This window comes from Oryctolagus cuniculus, chromosome X (genome assembly GCF_964237555.1).
Source record: "Oryctolagus cuniculus chromosome X, mOryCun1.1, whole genome shotgun sequence".
In the NCBI taxonomy this organism is placed as follows: Eukaryota; Metazoa; Chordata; class Mammalia; order Lagomorpha; family Leporidae; genus Oryctolagus; species Oryctolagus cuniculus.
The window spans coordinates 5,103,901-5,121,332 of NC_091453.1; the positions used below are offsets into that span (position 1 = coordinate 5,103,901).

A 17,432-nucleotide genomic window follows, 5' to 3' on the forward strand; every position below is an offset into this window, starting at 1 on the left:
AGCACAGAAAGATCTAGGACCCAGCCCAGAGGGAGAGTAAGTTGGGGATTATAGCTCATGAGCTCACCAAACTGGCTCAAATGTATAATTATTTCCAAATGGGGAAGACAATTCTGCAAGAATGAAATTATAACCATCTTCCACTATTATGTCATCTCACCCTCTGGAAAACAGAATGGTTGTGCCCAAATGAAGACCTCCTTCAAAGACTAAAGGGGGCGGTAGGGGGAGGCACTGGTACAACCTAGGAGAGCCAGAGGCTAGAGCTGAGTATGGTTACCTGCCAAGCTCCATTTTTGGCTCCTGGTGGACCAAGACTGATTCCCTCAAATGTCACTCAATTATACAACTGAAAGTAGTAAGGCCTAAGGATTGTCCCTGTTGGCCAGTGACCTAACAGAGAGGGTCAGGCCCACCTCTCGCTGCTGTCAGGAGCAAATGAGTCAGATGTCCTGCTTCCAGGGTGAAGCTACTGGGTTTGCGGTCTGGATCCCCCAGCGCCAGGGGACTGACTGCTCCCCAGCGGCTTACTGCGAGTTCCCTCTCTACCCTGTGCCCGTGCCCCCGTGACAGGCTCACGGAGTCCTCAGACACCCACTGAGGGTGCTCCGTGCAGTCTGGTAGAGTGTGAATTAGCACAGGCCACGGATCCCCAGGGGGACCCTTCCCAGCTGTGTGGCTCTGGGCAGATGACTTAATTCCTTTGACACTCAGTTTCTTCATCAACCAAGCAAGACGCAAAATACCCTCTGCGACTAGTTTGGGGGGAGGATTAGATGACTAACATACAGAATACACCTAGAAGAGCCTGACCCGGGGTAGGCTCTCAATACTCTCCGGTTTTCCTCCCTTTGGTTTTCCCCCTGCCTCACCCACCCTTCACCCTCCTCACCCGGCACTAATGATGCACTGAAAAGACTCACGGGGTTCATCACAGTGAACACGGTTGGAAGCGGCAAGTGTCAACAGGTAGAGAGGAGGGGCACCGGGCAGAGACGCTACACTGCTGCTGAGCAGGTCGGGGCTTTGCGGAGGTGAGGATACTTGGCTCGCCCTCGGAGGCTGAGCATGTTTCCTGATGGGGATGACCCCAGCAGCAGAGAGAGGGAGTACTTAAGCGCCGTGGGGAAGGGAGTAAAGCCAGTGATGGGCACGTTAATGAGCAGGTCACTGCTACGGACAACCGGGGCACAATCCAAGAGGTAATGGAGAACATACCTTAGCGTTGCCCCACCGAAAGGCAAGGAAGCTGGCACAGATGGCACATTTCCACACCGCCCCATCCCTCACTGTTTCAGGGCGTTAACTCCCTGCACTTGGGGCTGCTCCCATTCACAGGCCACACTTGCTTCCATGGGCACAAATTGCTCTGAGTTATGACAGCCTTCCCCATCCACAGGGACTGCCTGCAGACGACCTCTGGGCTAGGCCACAGGGATATCAGGCAGGGCATCAACACCATCTGCTACAGGTGGCTTAGCATTGAACTACACTAATGCAGATTTGGCCCCGCGCCATACACAGGGACTTGAGAGAGCACGTAGAAAAAAATAAAACGAAAAGTTTATTTACATGTGAAAAATTTTGAAATCCATGTAGCTTCCTTTTCATAATTTGCATTTTCCACGAACTTTGTGAAGACTCCTCCTACATTAGAGCACTGTGGCACTGACTCACACTGACCAGTTTGTGCTGGTCTCATACATCAGGGTCCCGTCCCTCCCACTGGAGTGTGCATCCCCTGAACCAGGGATGACTCCTCTCAGCAGCCAGTGCTGCTAGGCACGCATTACCACACAGTTGATCATCCCATGTCAAAGTAGCGTGTCCGTCCCTTGGGCCTTCATTGAAGATGAGACCCACACCACTGTGAACCAGAGAGAACCTCCCTCAGTCCGAAGGGGGCAGGGAGGTGATGCCTCGGAGCCATCTCTGGGGGGCCCAGTAAAAAAGCCCAGTGATTGTCACAATTCTGGATTCCACCTTGCTTTTAATCTACACATGCACAACCACCACGCAGCTGAGCCTAGCACTGCAGACAGGTCAGGAATGCCGAAAGGGCGAACATATAAACTCCACAGCTGATGGCCTGGGTTTGCATCACAAATCTGCAACATCTCCACTGTTTGTCTTAGGGCGAGCTGCTTACCTTCTCTGCGCCTCGACTTCCTTATCTGTCAAATAAGCTAACACTAGTACCTATTTCAAGGGATTATTGAGTGACCTTTAAATGACTGAGCCTTCTATAGGAACTTGGCACCGTGGCTGACACATGCTGAGAGCTACTGAAGTGACTGTTACCTAAGACGAAGAAGTAATCTCGGGAGTTCCGAGACATGATAATAAAATCTTGTTTAGTCCTTTGGAGATGTTTAAACATTTTTAAAAAATATTTATTTGACAGAGTTAGAGAGAAAGGTCTTCCTTCCATTGGTTTGCTCCCCAAATAGCCACTACGGCTGGCATTGCGCCGATCTGAAGCCAGGAGCTGGGTGCTTCCTCCTGGTCTCCCATGCGGGTGCAGGGCCCAAGCACTTGGGCCATCCTCCACTGCCTTCCCAGGCCACAGCAGAGAGTCAGACTGGAAGAGGCGCAACCGGGACTAGAACCCGGCGCCCATATGGGATGCCAGTGCCGCAGGCGGAGGATTAACCTAATGAGCCACATTGCAGGCCCTGCCAAAACATTTCATTCAGAACAATCTTTGCCTTCCTGGAGCTTCTTTTTATCTACTTATAAACATACGAGAATACTTCAAAAAGTTCAAGAAGATGAAATTAAATGGCAAATTAATTTTAGTGAAAAGAAGAAAAATCCCCTTGAAATGCATGTAGAGTTTTTTCATATATGCATTTGCCATGAATTTTTTGAAGACCTCCATGTACCAGGCATTACAGCAGCTCTGCTGATGGCAGGTGAGGAACTGGAGGCCCGATGAAGTAAGCAGCCAACGCAGCTCACAGAAACGGTGGAAGGCCTGGGGGAAGGCACTAGGGCCAGCTCTCGCCAGCTTCCTATTCTGACTCGCGGCCAGCAGCACTGTGTTAGCCAGCAGTGCACACTTGAGTGTGCTGGCAGCACTGGGTAAGATGCACGGCGCTGGGCCCTACCCTGACATGCTCTGGCTCAGCAGTTCCAACAAGCTCCATGGTGATGCTGATGCTACTCATCTGGGGCCACACTTTGAGAACTACTGCTGCAAGAAATCTGTTCATCAGAGAGCTGGAGCAAGAAATGTATTCAGCTACCTTCGGTGACCACTCAACTTTTCCCTACTTAGGTTTCCTTCAGTGGCATGTGCTTTCCTATTTACCTGCCCCGGGGTTGGTCATTTTAGATATATTTCTTTGGAAACAGCAGTTAAAGCGCCACTTGGGATGGCTGCATCCCTTATCAAAGTGCCTGGGTTTCAGACCTGCTCCACTTCTAATTCCAGCTGCCTACTAATGTGCACCCTGAGAAGGCAGCAGGTGATGGCTCAAGTACTTGGCTCCCTGCCACCCATGTGGGAGATATGGATTGTGTTCCTGGCTCCTGGCTTCAGCCCAGCCCAGCCCTGGCTGTTGCAGGCAGTTGGGGAGTGAACCAGAGAGCAGAAGATCTTTCTCTGTGTCTCTTGGCCTTTAAAATAAAAATCCAATACATAAGAAGTTTTAAGATTTCAAAACATTGTAAAAAGGACTTATTTGTTAGGAGTAACCCTACGTTCCACTTTCCTCCGCTCATCCACCCTTGTGGTGGAAAAGCAGTGAAACGGGACACTGCAGCTCTGGCGCAGTCTGGGACCCCACCATGTCTCAACCACGTCCCTGGGGACATTTACTCACCAGTGAAGGGGGGACCCTTGGTTTCTGCCCTGCCAGTCCCATGGTGATGTCTTAATGCCTCAAGGAGATGATGCGTGTGAGCATAGTTTACATGAATTCATGTGGTCACAGCATCAGGATCTGTGGCCCACGATTCTACCAGGTGTTTCCTGTCCCTATCTTCCACCAGCAAGTCCCTGGACCAGTGACAGTGCCACCACCTGGGAGCTTGTTAGAGACATCAATTCTTAGGTCATAGCCAGACCTGCTAAACCACAAACTCCAGGGACAGAACCCAGCGATCCATGTTTCAGCAAACCCTCCAGGGGTCCTGTGTGAGAACTCTGGCTTTGTGGTTACAAGCACGAAAGCTGGAGCCAGGCCACTGGCGTTCAAATTCCAGCTTTGCCACTCCCTAGGGGCTAACAATCTTGGGCAAGTGACTTATCTCTGAGCCTCAGCCTCCTGCTCTGGAAAATGAGGTTAACATTAGGATCTCCCCTTCCTAGATGAGGTTGAGAAGACAAAGTGCGGGCCCACGTAAAGCAGGCAGGGGCCAAGCACACTAGCAGCATCGGGACACACTGAGCTCTTATTTCTTTTTTGAAAGTGTGCAGGCTTCTTGACGACGTATCCCTTAAAGACTGCCACTTGTATGTTGGCCTGCTGGGAAGTTTTCCATTTAATTTGGGTGGCTGTGTTCATACGTATGCTTCCTTAGCTTCTGCTGCTAGCAGATTGTTTTAGCCAATGAAGATTCCTGGGTCCTGCCACCCTCTTAAGAAAGGCATTTGTCTGTGTGTCCTTGTTAACTACCATGCGTTTCCTATTCCCATTCCCAGTGAGGCACTTTGCACTTGGGTGGCACTATGTTCTTCTGCCAAATTCCAGCAGCCTTTTGCCTGCCTTCCTCAGCTATCTTTTCTCCTGGTTTCATAAGCTTCTAAACATCCCCTTTTCTGAAAATACCATGCTGTTTCATTTGTTTCTCAACTGCGTTTAAATTTTCATATGGTCTTGACTTCAAGTAGATACTTTTTTAAAAAATTTATTTGACAGAGTTACAGAGACAGAGAGAAAGGTCTTCCTTCTGTTGGTTCATCCCCCAAATGGCCACTACAGCTGGTGCACTGCGCTGATCCAAAGCCAAGAGCCAGGTGCTTCCTCCTGGTCTCCCATGCGGGTGCAGGGCCCAAGCACCTGGTCCATCCTCCACTGCCCTCCCCGGGCCACAGCAGAGAGCTGGACTGGAAGAGGAGCAACCGGGACTAGAACCCGGTGCCCATATGGGATGCCAGCGCCGCAGATGGAGGATTAACCAAGTGAGCCATGGTGCCAGCCCCATTAGTAGATACTTTAAAACCAAATACAGACCAGAAATAAGTCCTTACATATATGGTCAACTGATTTTTGAAAAGGACCCCAAGACCAATGGTTGCGGGAAAGGATGATTTTGTCAACAAATGGTGCTGGGAAAACTGGAGATCCACAGGCAGAAGAATTAAGCTGGACCCTTACCTTGCAGCATAACCAGAAATTAACTCTAGGTGCTGGCGTTGTTGCCCAGGTGGTAAGCCACTGACTGCGATACCAGCATCCCGTGAGTCCCAGTTCGAGTACCAGCTGTCTCAATTCCAGTACAGCTCCCTGTTAATGTGCCTGGGAAAGCAGTGGAAGACGGCCCAAGTGCTTGGGCCCCTGCACCCATGTGGGAAACTCAGATGGAGTTCTTGGCTCCTGGCTTCAGTTTGGCCCAGCCCCAGTTGTTGCAGCCATTTGGGGAGTGAACCAGCAGATAGATCTGTTTCTGTGTCTCCCTCTCTAACTCTTCCTTTGAAATAAAGAAATCTTAAAAATTAACTCTAAACGGATCAAAGGACCTAAATGAAAGACCTAAAAGTACAGGTCTCTTAGAAAACAGGGGAAAATAAAATGGGATTTGGCAATGCTTTCTTGGGTATGACATCAAAGCACAGATAATAAAAGTAAAAATAGATAAATTGGACTTCTTCAAGACTAAAAACTTTTGTGCATGGAAGGACACCATCAATAGTGAAAAATCCCTCTCCCACAAAATGAGCAAAGCTATTTGGAAGCTATATATGTGATAAGGAATTAATATCCAAAAACTCAACAACAAAAACAATGCAGTTAAAAAACAGGCAAATAGATATTTCGGCAAAGAAGATATATAAATGGCCAATAAGCACATGAAAACATGCTCAACATCACTAAACATTGAGGAAATATGAATCCACAGGATAATGGGATACCACTTCATACCCCTCATCAATACAACAGAAAATGACAGGTGTTGTCAAGGATGTAGAGAGAACTAGAATCCTTTGGCCTTGCTTGTAGGAATGTAAAACGGTACAGCCACTGCAGAACACAATCTGGCAGTTCCTCCAGAAGTTAAACATAGAATTACTATCTGACCCAGCACCCCAAAAATTGAAAACAAGGACTCAAGACATTTCCATGCTGTGTTCATGGTGGCATTATTTACAGTAGTCAAAGGCAGAAGCAACCCTTGTGTCCATGGACAGAGGAATGGACAAAGTGTGGTATATATGGACAATGGAATATTACCCTTCAAGAGGAATGAAATTCTAATATGTGCTATAACACAGATGAACCTCAATAACATTATGTTAAGTGAAGTAAGCCAGATAGTATATGATCCCACTCACACGCAGCACCTGGAATAGGAAAATTCATAGAGAAAGACTAGGGGTTATGGGAAGGGAGGGATGGGAAATATTGTTTAATGGGTGCAGCATTTCTATCTGGGATGATGAAAACATTCTGGAAGTGAATAAGGGTGACAGCTGCACAAAACTGTGATTATACTTAATGCCAATGAACTATACACCTTAAAATGGTTAACATGGTAACTATTATGTATATTTTATCATAGTAAAAAAAAGTCCAAATGACAAAAAGCCACATATATATAAAGAGAAACGGAAACATTAAGTGAAGAAAAACGGGCACCTTACCTTCCAGGGATGTAACCAGGACAACGTGAAGACACATGACAGCAAGGGCTATCCGGAAGGCTGCTAAGATGTCTTCCATTCTGCCAACATGGCCACACTGCCCACCAGAGAAAAACATCCTGGAATAAAATAAGGGGAAACTAGATCACCCCAGCTGCCATAATCCCCACACAGCAACACCCCAAAGGTCATCCCACCCGGGCAAGCAGCCACCCTGCTTCCTTTACATTCCCATACCTCCAGAGAAGGTGTGGGGAGCACCCACTACAAAAAGCAAGGTGTGTGCTTACTGTGGAACAGTCTCCCAGTCACACATTACATTTAAAATGATAAGATAACCCATGTGAAATTATGAAAACATCAACACATGCAAAATAGTGTGAAGAAATTAAAAGCAGGAAATATTACATACCTAGTTATTACCAGTATACAAAACCTGGGGAAAGTCTATGCTAAGAATCAGAATGGCAGGGTAGTCCTAGAATGTTTTAAACAATCTATCCCTATTAATGTTTTTTTCATTAACTTTGAAAAATTGTTATTTATGGGGCTGGCATTGTGGTACAGCAGATTAAGCTGTTGCCTGCGATGCCAGCATCCTACATGGGCACCAGTTCAAGTCCTGGCTGCTCCACTTCTGATCCAGCTCCCTGCTAATGTGCCTGGGAAAGCAGCAGAGGATGGGCCAAGTGTTTGGGCCTCTGCATCCATGTCAGGGATCCAGAAAAAGCTTCTGGCTTCAGTGTGGCCCAGCTCCAGCTGTTGTGGCCATCTGGGGAGTGAACCAGCAGATGGAAGATCTCTGACTTTCAAATAAATCATACAAAAATTTCTTTACCTTATTTACTTTAAAAGCAGAGACACAGAGAGCTCCCATCTCCTGCTTCATTCTCTGAATGTCTTCAATAGCTAGGACTGGGACAGGCTCAAACCAGGATCTGGGAACTCAATCTGGGTTTCATGTGTAGGTAGCAGGGACTTAAGTACTTGACCAGCACCACTGCTTCCCAGGGTGCACACCAGCAGGAAGTCAGAATCGGGAGCTGAGCCAAGACTCAAACCCAGGCACTCTGACCGTGGATTGAGGGCATCCCCAGCAGCATCATAAACACTATGCCAAACGCACTCCCTAGCTACTTGTTAGATTCTGTTAAAAAAAAAAGTATGTTGCATTTTCTCTTTATTGCATATTTTATTATCACTCCTTGCAATTTTAGTAGTCAGGAGAGCACACTTTTTTTTTTCTTTTAAACAAAGCTGATGTCAGAACTGAATTTAAAAGCCTCAATTACCATTCATTTATTTATTCATGGAGGGTCAGTGTGTACCAGGTGAGCCATGAAGGCTCCAACGGAGTTAGCAGCTGAAGTGCAAGGTGGAGGCGGAGCAGGGGCTGGGGAGAGATTGGCACACAGAGCGAACTGCAGATACTGGCATTGGGGCTTCCCTGAGTTGGCCACGGTTACTCGTGATGGGCAGCCAGCACCAGCAGAGGCTGAGGCAGGAAGAAACTGGCCAGCACATCAAAGTGTACTCCTGGGCTCAGGCACAAGCAGGGGGCAGTGTGGACCCAGTGAACAGGCTCCGTCTACATAACTAAAGGAAGCCCAGACTTACCAGGATGTGTGCTCTCAGCTCAAGGATACCTGTGAATCCAGCCACCAAAAACAGAGGGGCCATAGGCAGTGGGGAAGATGAGTGCAGGGTCCCAGCTGTACCATATGATGTGTATAACCCTGGACAAGTAATTCCCAAAAGTCTAGCTTCCCCATCTAACAAATACTGGGAACAGCACCGAGCTGCTAGTGTTGCTATGTTGAGCAAACAAGAGATCTCTGCAGCGGCTGGCGTTGTGAATGCACTGTAAATGTTAGCTGTACCCCCATTCGTTCATCCAACAATTCTCTTTCTGTACCTGGTAAGTGCGGGCTCAGGTAGTGCAGGGATTAACAGGGATGAGGGCATGGAAAGGAGGGAATAAATAAACCCCAATTCTCCAGTCTCAAGGTACAGCTGGCAACAAGCCAGTTCCAAAAAGACAAATATCAGATGTTCTCCCTGATTTGTGGCTACTGATATACAGAGTATAAAAAAGTAATATATATGAGAAAAATTGACCATTGAGACTCGATTATTATTAATAGCCCTTGCCTATACTCTTGAGGAACAGTGGTTTTTGTATTTACTATTTGTTGAATTCTTTATTTAGTGGGCAGGTTAAGCTTGTAATTATAGAGAAAATGGAAAGTATGTTATCGAAAAATTAAGGAAAGGAGGGAGGGAGGGAGGGTATGGTAGGAAGTATCATTATCCTCTTAAAACTGCGTATATTAAATACAAAAAAGTTATTGCAAAAATTAAAGGAGAAAAAAAGGATTTGAGGGAGGGAGGAAGGGAAGCAAGCATGGTTGTCTTATTAAAATTATATCTATGAAATCTGTTCTCTTTATATTAATAAAACATTTAGAAAGAACCCTGTAACTTAATATCCAATACAGGAGAGTGATTTGTTCCTTGACATGGCACGATAACATTTTAGACTGAGGGGTGAATCTTTGTCCCTCAAAAGAGGGCTTACATTGTTAAAATCAATAGCTTGTATTATATGTTAATATGTTAACAAATGATGAAATGCCTCTGATTTATCCCTCCTCTTCAGTACTTTCCTCCTCTTTCTGTGCATAATGGCATATTATTGATCTTTCCAAATGAGTCACTCAAAGTAAAATGCTAATTCAGTTGTGCAAAGATTATCAATGTCTCTCTGGAGAAAAAAATGGGTCTGCTCCAGCTACATGCAACAATATCAATGAATCTCAGAAGTACAATATCAGCCAATGAAACCAGACAGGAAGGAATGCACACTGTACATGATGCCATTTATCTGAGAAACAAAAGCTGTCAAAACTAATCAATGGACTGAGGAGTCAGGAGAGCAGTTATCCTTGAAAGGAAGGACTTGGAGTAACAATAGAAATGGATAGAAGGTGGGGGCTTCTGGGATACAGGGCATGTTCCATGTGCTGGCTGCATGGATGTGTTTGCTTTCTGAGATGCTTTGGGTTGTATATGTTATGTGTGTGGCATAAGTAGTTTCAGTGAAAAGTTTAAAAGTTAATATTAAAGTTTCTGAATTCTGTTCCACCTCCACAAGCACTGTACTTAGAGAAAGGTTATTGTTTAGTAAACTAAAGCTCTACCAAAAAACTCTTCAAATGCATTGGGCTTGGCTCTGTTGCAATAGGTAGAGTTGGCTCAGCAAACTTAACATACAAGTATCCAACTTTAGCTGTGAGAAGAGTATCAGAGTATTTTATATTTGGAAAAGAACTTAGAATCCACCTAGCCTCAAATCTCATTCTATGGCTGTAGAAAGATGACCAGCATGCTCTGTGAGATGGGTCAAGGTCATTTGGCTATCTAGTGGAACTTCTATTTTTACCAGGTCATAACGCCAATCTCCTGAGGATCTGTCTCCTTGTAAGTAAAAGTTCTGAGCCAGGTGAAATGAATGAACATTTTCAAAGTTGTTGTAAACTTGAGTTTTGCCACTTACTATGGCAGAACCTAAATGGTATACGAGATATAGTCAAAGTTAAATTAGTGTACACAGTGACTGGCTACTACATAGAGTGACTTGGGCCTCTGATCAAAATAAACCATGCTTTTCACTGAAGACAGCAGGTGCTCAATTCCCAAATGAGGGCAGGAAAGTCAAGAACAAAGGATGATTGCAGCAATCATATTGAAAAGAGACTACAGATCAAGAACATACTATATACCGAATACCACTGAACGGGTTGTTTTCGGTTGTCATGTCTAGAATATGTTTCTTCAAGGCTGAATATAGTATGAGGAGTCTTCAAAAAAGTTAATGGAAAACACATAAGAAACAACATAGCTCTTGCTGCCTTCTGCATGAACTGAGAACATCCTGCTGGGGAATAAGGTCTCTGGGATCAGTAATCAAAGAGGGAAATCTATGGATTTTGGTATTGTTACTCATTATAGATGAAAGTAATTTTTATTGTTTTTAGCTGGAACATTGTTTCATCTTCGTGTGCATCTGGGTTAGCTCAATGTTCTCTAGGTCATCAACAAAGATGATTTGGATAGCTATTAGCTCTTAGTACATTTTTAAGGTACTAAAGATGGCTAATAAAAGAGTATCAGGTACAGAGAAAACTATCTGCCTGCATTAAACATCTAGACATTGACACTAGATAACCACTCATAAAAGATGATCCCAAGTTCATCTTAATCCAGAGCTCCCTTATAGGTTGTGGATGCTGATATAAAGGGCAACATGTAGGGTCATACAGGACATAAGCTACATGACCGTATGTAATGCCCCAAGCTGCTTAAGCCACTCCATCAGATTGTTCTAGATCTCTTCAATGTCATTCATAATATCCCTACCATATTTTTGAGTGTATATTATCAGTATAACATTTAGTGGCAATAAATGATGAATCTATCTTTGACTAGACATAGAACAATTAAGAATAAAATTTAAAGGGAGGGGGGCAGAAATAGCTTAATACTTGCCTAGGGCAGGTCTGAATGAGGGTTACTCTGTTATCACTAATTAACTAGCATAACTTGATTATACCACAGCTGCTATGATACATGCAATGATCAAATATTTTTGATGTGACTAACAGTGTATGGTAATCGTTTCCTAAGTCACTGGTAAACTCGGAGATATTTACATTGAGTCATAAGCATTGAGTAACAAGACTAGTAGGAGGGAAAATTAAAAAGGAAGTATTGAAGAGGTTTCAGGGTGTATAAAGGAAGAAAAAAAAATGCAATTGATTTGGATTTTCAACCGTGCAAGAGGTCAGAGAAAAAGAAGAATAAGGAAACTGTTGGTAAAAGCATAATTGAATTTCTATTTTACCTCTGCTAAAAGACCTTGATACAGTAAATATTCCAGAAAAAAATAAAACATTTCTGCAGTGTTCCAAGAATATGTTTGGTTGGGTTATTTAGCCTGAACCTTCTACTTAAGATAATTAAAAATCATGAATAAAATGTTAAAAGTAGTTTCTTAAACATACCAAAGACCTGAAAAGATACAAAGGAATTGCCAGGCCAAAGCTGACTCCAACACAGGAGCCCAAGGAGGTAACTAGTATAAGCAATGAACCTACTTATACCTGAGGGTATAAGCCTAATGATAACCAGACAAACTTAAGTTTCAGATATAAAATATGAAAGAAAAGTTCAGAGATATAGAAAAAATAAACACAAGATCAAACAAATATTTAAACAAAACTGAAAGAGGAGAGAATGGGGCAGTCAACATTTGAAATAATAACCAAATGATCCCAACTAGTGGAAAACGCTAATCCAGATTCAAAAAGCCCAAAGAATATCAATTACAATAGAGATCTACACCTGACACATCAGAGTGAAATTGAAGAAAAGCAAAGACAGAAAATCTTGAAAGCAGTCTGGGAAAACAAGACAGTAAGCCTTCAAAGCAGCAGCTATAGTCTTGGAAGTCACAATGGAAGCCAGAATAAAGTGGAATTTATCTGCAATGTACTGAGAAAACTAATGGCCAACCTAGAATTCTACTCCCAGTAAAAATAATTTTAGAAATGAAGGAAAAATAAGATATTTTGAGGCAAACAAAAACTATATTGATGTTCACCCCCTGTAAATCCTCATTAAAATGAATCCTAAAAGATATATTCAGGCAGAGACATAAGATCTGAGATGCAATAAAGAATGAAGAATAAAGAAATTGGTTAGTATACAGCCAGACCCACCCCTAACCCTTGTAAGATATGGTCAAGAGTTTAAAAAGAGCAACCAGCCCTTATTCTTTCACAAAGGCTCTATCATAAATTGCAAGAGGTTTTGTGCACATGTGGTCACAACAGTCCACATATCCAAAACCCCTTCTCCTGCAAACATGTACCCACTGGTTATCCCTTGGGTCTAGTGGCACATACACTTTGCAGCATGTCTTATCCTGGGGAAGAGGCCTGCTCAGGTCTTAGAAATAGGTACAGAACTTTTGGATAGGGAAATCCAGGTCTTTGTTTTCCAGAGTACGATCTAGAAGCAAGGGTTAGGGGAGGAAGGAGACAGGCTCCAGGTAGGCATGTCTTCTTGGTGCCTTGAATTTCTTACCCTTTGGAGAGGCATGCAACTAGAGGAGGGACCTCTAAATCATGAGACAAAGACCAGAGACCCTGTGGTCCAGATCTAAGGATGGTACTATATATTGGCAAATCCAATTGAACCTTGGCTATATAAAATAGCAATGATTGTATCTTGCAGGGGGTCATGAAACACAATAGGATAAAAACAAGGCAATTACATATACTCATACATATAAAAATTTCTCAAAAAAAGGTATTAAAAGATTATGCACATTTTCTATGAACATTTTGAAGTACTCTCATGTAAAATATAGGAGATAATGTTTTTATATAATATATAAATAAGGAGATGAAAAATTCAAGTATTTCCATTAGGATAATAGATTTTTTTTTTTTTTTGACAGGCAGAGTAGACAGTGAGAGAGAAAGACAGAAAAAGGTCTTCCTTTGCCATTGGTTCACCCTCCAATGGCCGCCGCGGCCAGCACACCGCGCTGATCCGAAGCCAGGAGCCAGGTGTTTTTCCTGGTCTCCCATGCGGGTGCAGGGCCCAAGCGCTTGGGCCATCCTCCACTGTACTCCCGGGCCACAGCAGAGAGCTGGACTGGAAGAGGAGCAACCGGGACAGAATCCGGCGCCCCAACTGGGACTAGAACCTCAGTGTGCTGGCACCACAGGCGGAGGATTAGCCTATTGAGCTGCGGCGCCAGCCAATAAGTTCTTGTATTACCCTAGAGGCTAAGGATATTATATTTAGACATTAAAAAGTTGAGTACACATGTTATAATTTCCATAGAAGCTACTAAAGAACAGAAATGGGACCTGGGAGTAGGCATTTGGCTTAGAAATTAAGTAAGATCCGTGCATCCCATATCAGAGTTCCTGTATTTGATTGCCACCTCTGGCTCCCAATTCCAGCTATCTGCCAATGCAAACCTTGAGAGGCAATGGGTGATGACTCAAGTAGTTGGGTCCCTGCCATCCATGTGGGAGACCTAGAGTGAGTTTCCAGTTCCTGGCTTGGAACCTGAGCCTAGCCCCAACTACTGGGGGCACTTGGAGGGTGAACCAGTGGGTGGGATCTCTCCCTCTCTTTTTAAACCACACACAGAAATCAATGATTCTGTATAGATGGAGCCGGCACTGTGGCATAGCAGGTAAAGCCACTGCCTACAGTGCCAGCATCCCATATGGGAACCACTTGAAGTCCCAGCTGCTCCACTTCTAATCCAGCTCTCTGTTGTGGCCCTGGGAAAGCAGCGGAAGATGGCCCAAGTGCTTGGGCCCCTGCACCCATGTGGGAGACCCAGAAGAAGCTCCTGGGTTCAGATCAGTGTAGCTCCAGCTATTGCAGCCAACTGGAGAGTGAATCAGCAGATGGAAGACCTTTCTCTCTGACTCAGCCTTTCAAATAAATCTTTTTTTAAAATCAAGAAATACTAAACTTAATAGGACATGTAATCATTAAAAACCTCAAATTTTCCCACAAAGAAAACTCCAGACCCAGATTTCACTAATGATTCAGTCAAGTATGTAAGGATCGAGAAATCTAACTTCACAAAAACTGCAAGTAGAGAGAAAGAGAGCATATCCAAACCCATTTTTACAAGGCCAGAACAACCCTGGTGCCAAACTCTGACAAGAAAAGCCTTCATAGTTTGACCCATTATATCAATCAAATGAGACTATTTAAAGAATTCTCTGGAATGGCCACCAAAACTTCCAGCAGCAATTTCAAATCCTGTAAGTTGAGGTAGTTTGAATAAATATAGGACAAAAGGAACCAGTCTGAATTTCAGCAGCAGAATTTTTTGAACATAAGGTCACCAAGAACTTAAGCCAGCTTTGCTGTAATAAAAGAAACAACATCCCACATGCCAAAAAAAACCATGTCCTAAAGATGACAGAAACTGGGTTAGCTGGTGAGTGCTGGGTAGGTATGAACTCCAGAACATCAGCTTTGTGTGGTGGTTGTCAGAGTACAAAGGCAATCAATGCTGAAGTCCCAGTGTGACTGCCATATGAAGTTTCACATCTCTAGAAGCAAATGGAAGGCAAATGATTTGTTTGGTCTTCCCAGTGCAAAATGATTCTCTTTAATAAGCATTCAGGGATTTCTACTGCAGAAAAAAAACTATTCCATGGGGCTAGTGTTGTGGTACAGTAGCTTAATCCTCTGCCTATGGCGCTGGCATCCCATGTGGGCACCGGTTCTAGTCCCGGCTGCTCCACTTCTTATCCAGCTCTCTGTTATGGCCTGGGAAAGCAGTGGAAGATGGCCCAAGTCCTTGGGCCCCTACACCCACATGGGAGATCTGGAGGAGGCTCCTGGCTTTGGATCAGCCAGCTCTGGCTGTTGTAGCCATTTGGGGAGTGAACCAGTGGATGGGAGACCTTTCTTTCTCTCTCCTTCTCACTGTCTGTAACTACCTGTCAAATAAATAAGATCTTAAAAAAAGCTCTATCCCATAAAATGAGTGAATCAATATCAAATTGCAAGATTAGAATTGAATTGCTCACTTAACATAGATATAAAGCCTTTAAAATCTTGCAAGGGGTATTAGGGTTTCAGGTTCTTCACCCATCTCCAATGTCTCTACTCTCCTACCTGCAATCTACTATACTCTTGATTACACAGGTGTAAGTTATCCAAAGCGAGGTGAACACCTATTCCATGTTTATCTTTTCGCCCTTCCAGCTCTTCGTCCAACGCTCATAGTGTGAGTTTACCATACACAGCAGAGCCGAATAGCTCATTCAAGGGTGTGCAGGATACAGCCACCTGCCTGCCTTTGAATCCAAGCTCCACCACTCAGTGTAACTTTGGGCTGTTTCTTAAGCTCTCTGGACCTGAAGTTGTTCATCTGAAGAAATGGAGAATAACGATGGATGTTCTGTAGGGATTAACTAAGGTAGCATAATGAAAATCATAGCATAGTCAAGAACCATCAGCTATGATTACAAGCATAATTAGCACACAAGTTTAGAGTGCATGCCAATGCTAAACATAAACATATTTTGCAATGATTTCCTTCATTTATCTGTTTACAAGTATTTACTGAGGTTTTATTACAGGACGTTACTATGCTAAAGGCTCAAGATGCTGCAATAAACATGACAGCTAGCTTTTCCACCTTTGAGAGTACAGCCACTACTTAGATACATTGGTTATTGGTATAGCCAAATAAATAGCAGTTTTTTAAAAACCACACAAACCTAAAAGAAACTTCTCAGGGTGGCATTTGGCCCAGTGGTTAAGATACTGCTTGGTGTGCCCACGTCCTGTATCAGAGTGTCTGGCTCTAGTTCCAGCCCCTCTGCTTCTGACTCAACTGCCTGCTCAGGAGCACTCTGGGAGGCAGCAGATGATCACTCAAGTACCTGGGCCCCTGCCACCCACATGGGAGACCCAGATGGAGTTCCTGACTCCTGACTTCAGTCTTGGCTGTTGTAGGCATTTGGGAATGAAACAGTGAATGGAAGATCTCTCTCTCTCTCTCTCTCTGCCTTTCATTATTAAATTTTTAAAAAGTTAAAATAAATATTTAGTAAAAAAACAAAGGGGGGAGGGACACTTTTGTTTCATGGTTGATGTGCCTCAACCTGGCCTCAAAATAAAAACAAAGCACCAGAACACAATATCCTCTCCTCTCTGTGCTTGGTCGCCACCCCACCCCTATCCCCACTGCAGGCACTCGGAGACTTTTTCAAAAGGGTTCGATTCAGAATCAGTGGCTTTAGAACAATGTTATGACCGTGGAGAGGTGAGAAACAGGAGAGTCCTTTGAAGCCTCCGCAGAGTGTTGATCTCACTGGGGGGATTAGGGTGGGATGAGCCAGAAGACTGTGGATCGCACCATTCTGCAGATCACAGTGGAGTGGAAGTGAGGCACTAGGAAAAGCCAAGGCCTCTCCACACCCCAATATTCTGTGCCCTTCTGTGCTTTTGTCATCACACCATACCAATTGCTGCTTCAAGTCCTGTGTTGCCCATTTACTCTGTGTAACATTACGTAGGTGTGTTTTCCTTATTTATAACAACGACTTACTAGACATGTTATCTATCATTTAAATTATATAATGGGATCATTCTAATTTCTATTATAATGTTTGCATTGCTTATAAGCTTTTGATCATTTATATCAATGAAACCCCAGAAATATTCACCACTGAAGCAGATGTTGTAGTGCAGTAGGTTAAGCCGCTGCCTAGAACCCACATACCACATCAGAGCTCTGGTTCAAGTCCCAGGTGGTCTGCTTCCAATCCAGCTTCCTGCTAACACACCTGGGAAAATAGTGGAAGATGGCCCAAGGGCTTGGGAGACCCAAATGGAATTCCAAGCTTCTGGCTTCAGCTGGCCTAGCCCTGACTGTGGCCATCTGGGGAGTGAGCCAGCAGATGGAACATTAATCTCTCTCTCTCCCCATCCCCCATGTCACTCTGCCTTTCAAATAGATAAATATTTATTTTGAAAAAAATTGCTACTGATGAGTCGCTAAAGA

General features: G+C 44.1%; 1 protein-coding gene across 17 annotated transcripts in view; it reads right to left on the bottom strand.

The window, feature by feature from the left end:
- Window positions 1-17,432, bottom strand: part of ADGRG2 (adhesion G protein-coupled receptor G2) — a 102,138-nt gene that overhangs the window by 55,219 nt on the left and 29,487 nt on the right. For all 17 annotated transcript variants that reach the window (XM_051826977.2, XM_051826972.2, XM_017349820.3 and 14 more), the window contains one exon: window positions 6,809-6,927. In XM_051826977.2, the coding sequence (XP_051682937.2) occupies window positions 6,809-6,926 (118 nt within the window). In that variant the 5' untranslated portion in view covers window position 6,927. The remainder of the gene's footprint in view (window positions 1-6,808; window positions 6,928-17,432) is intronic.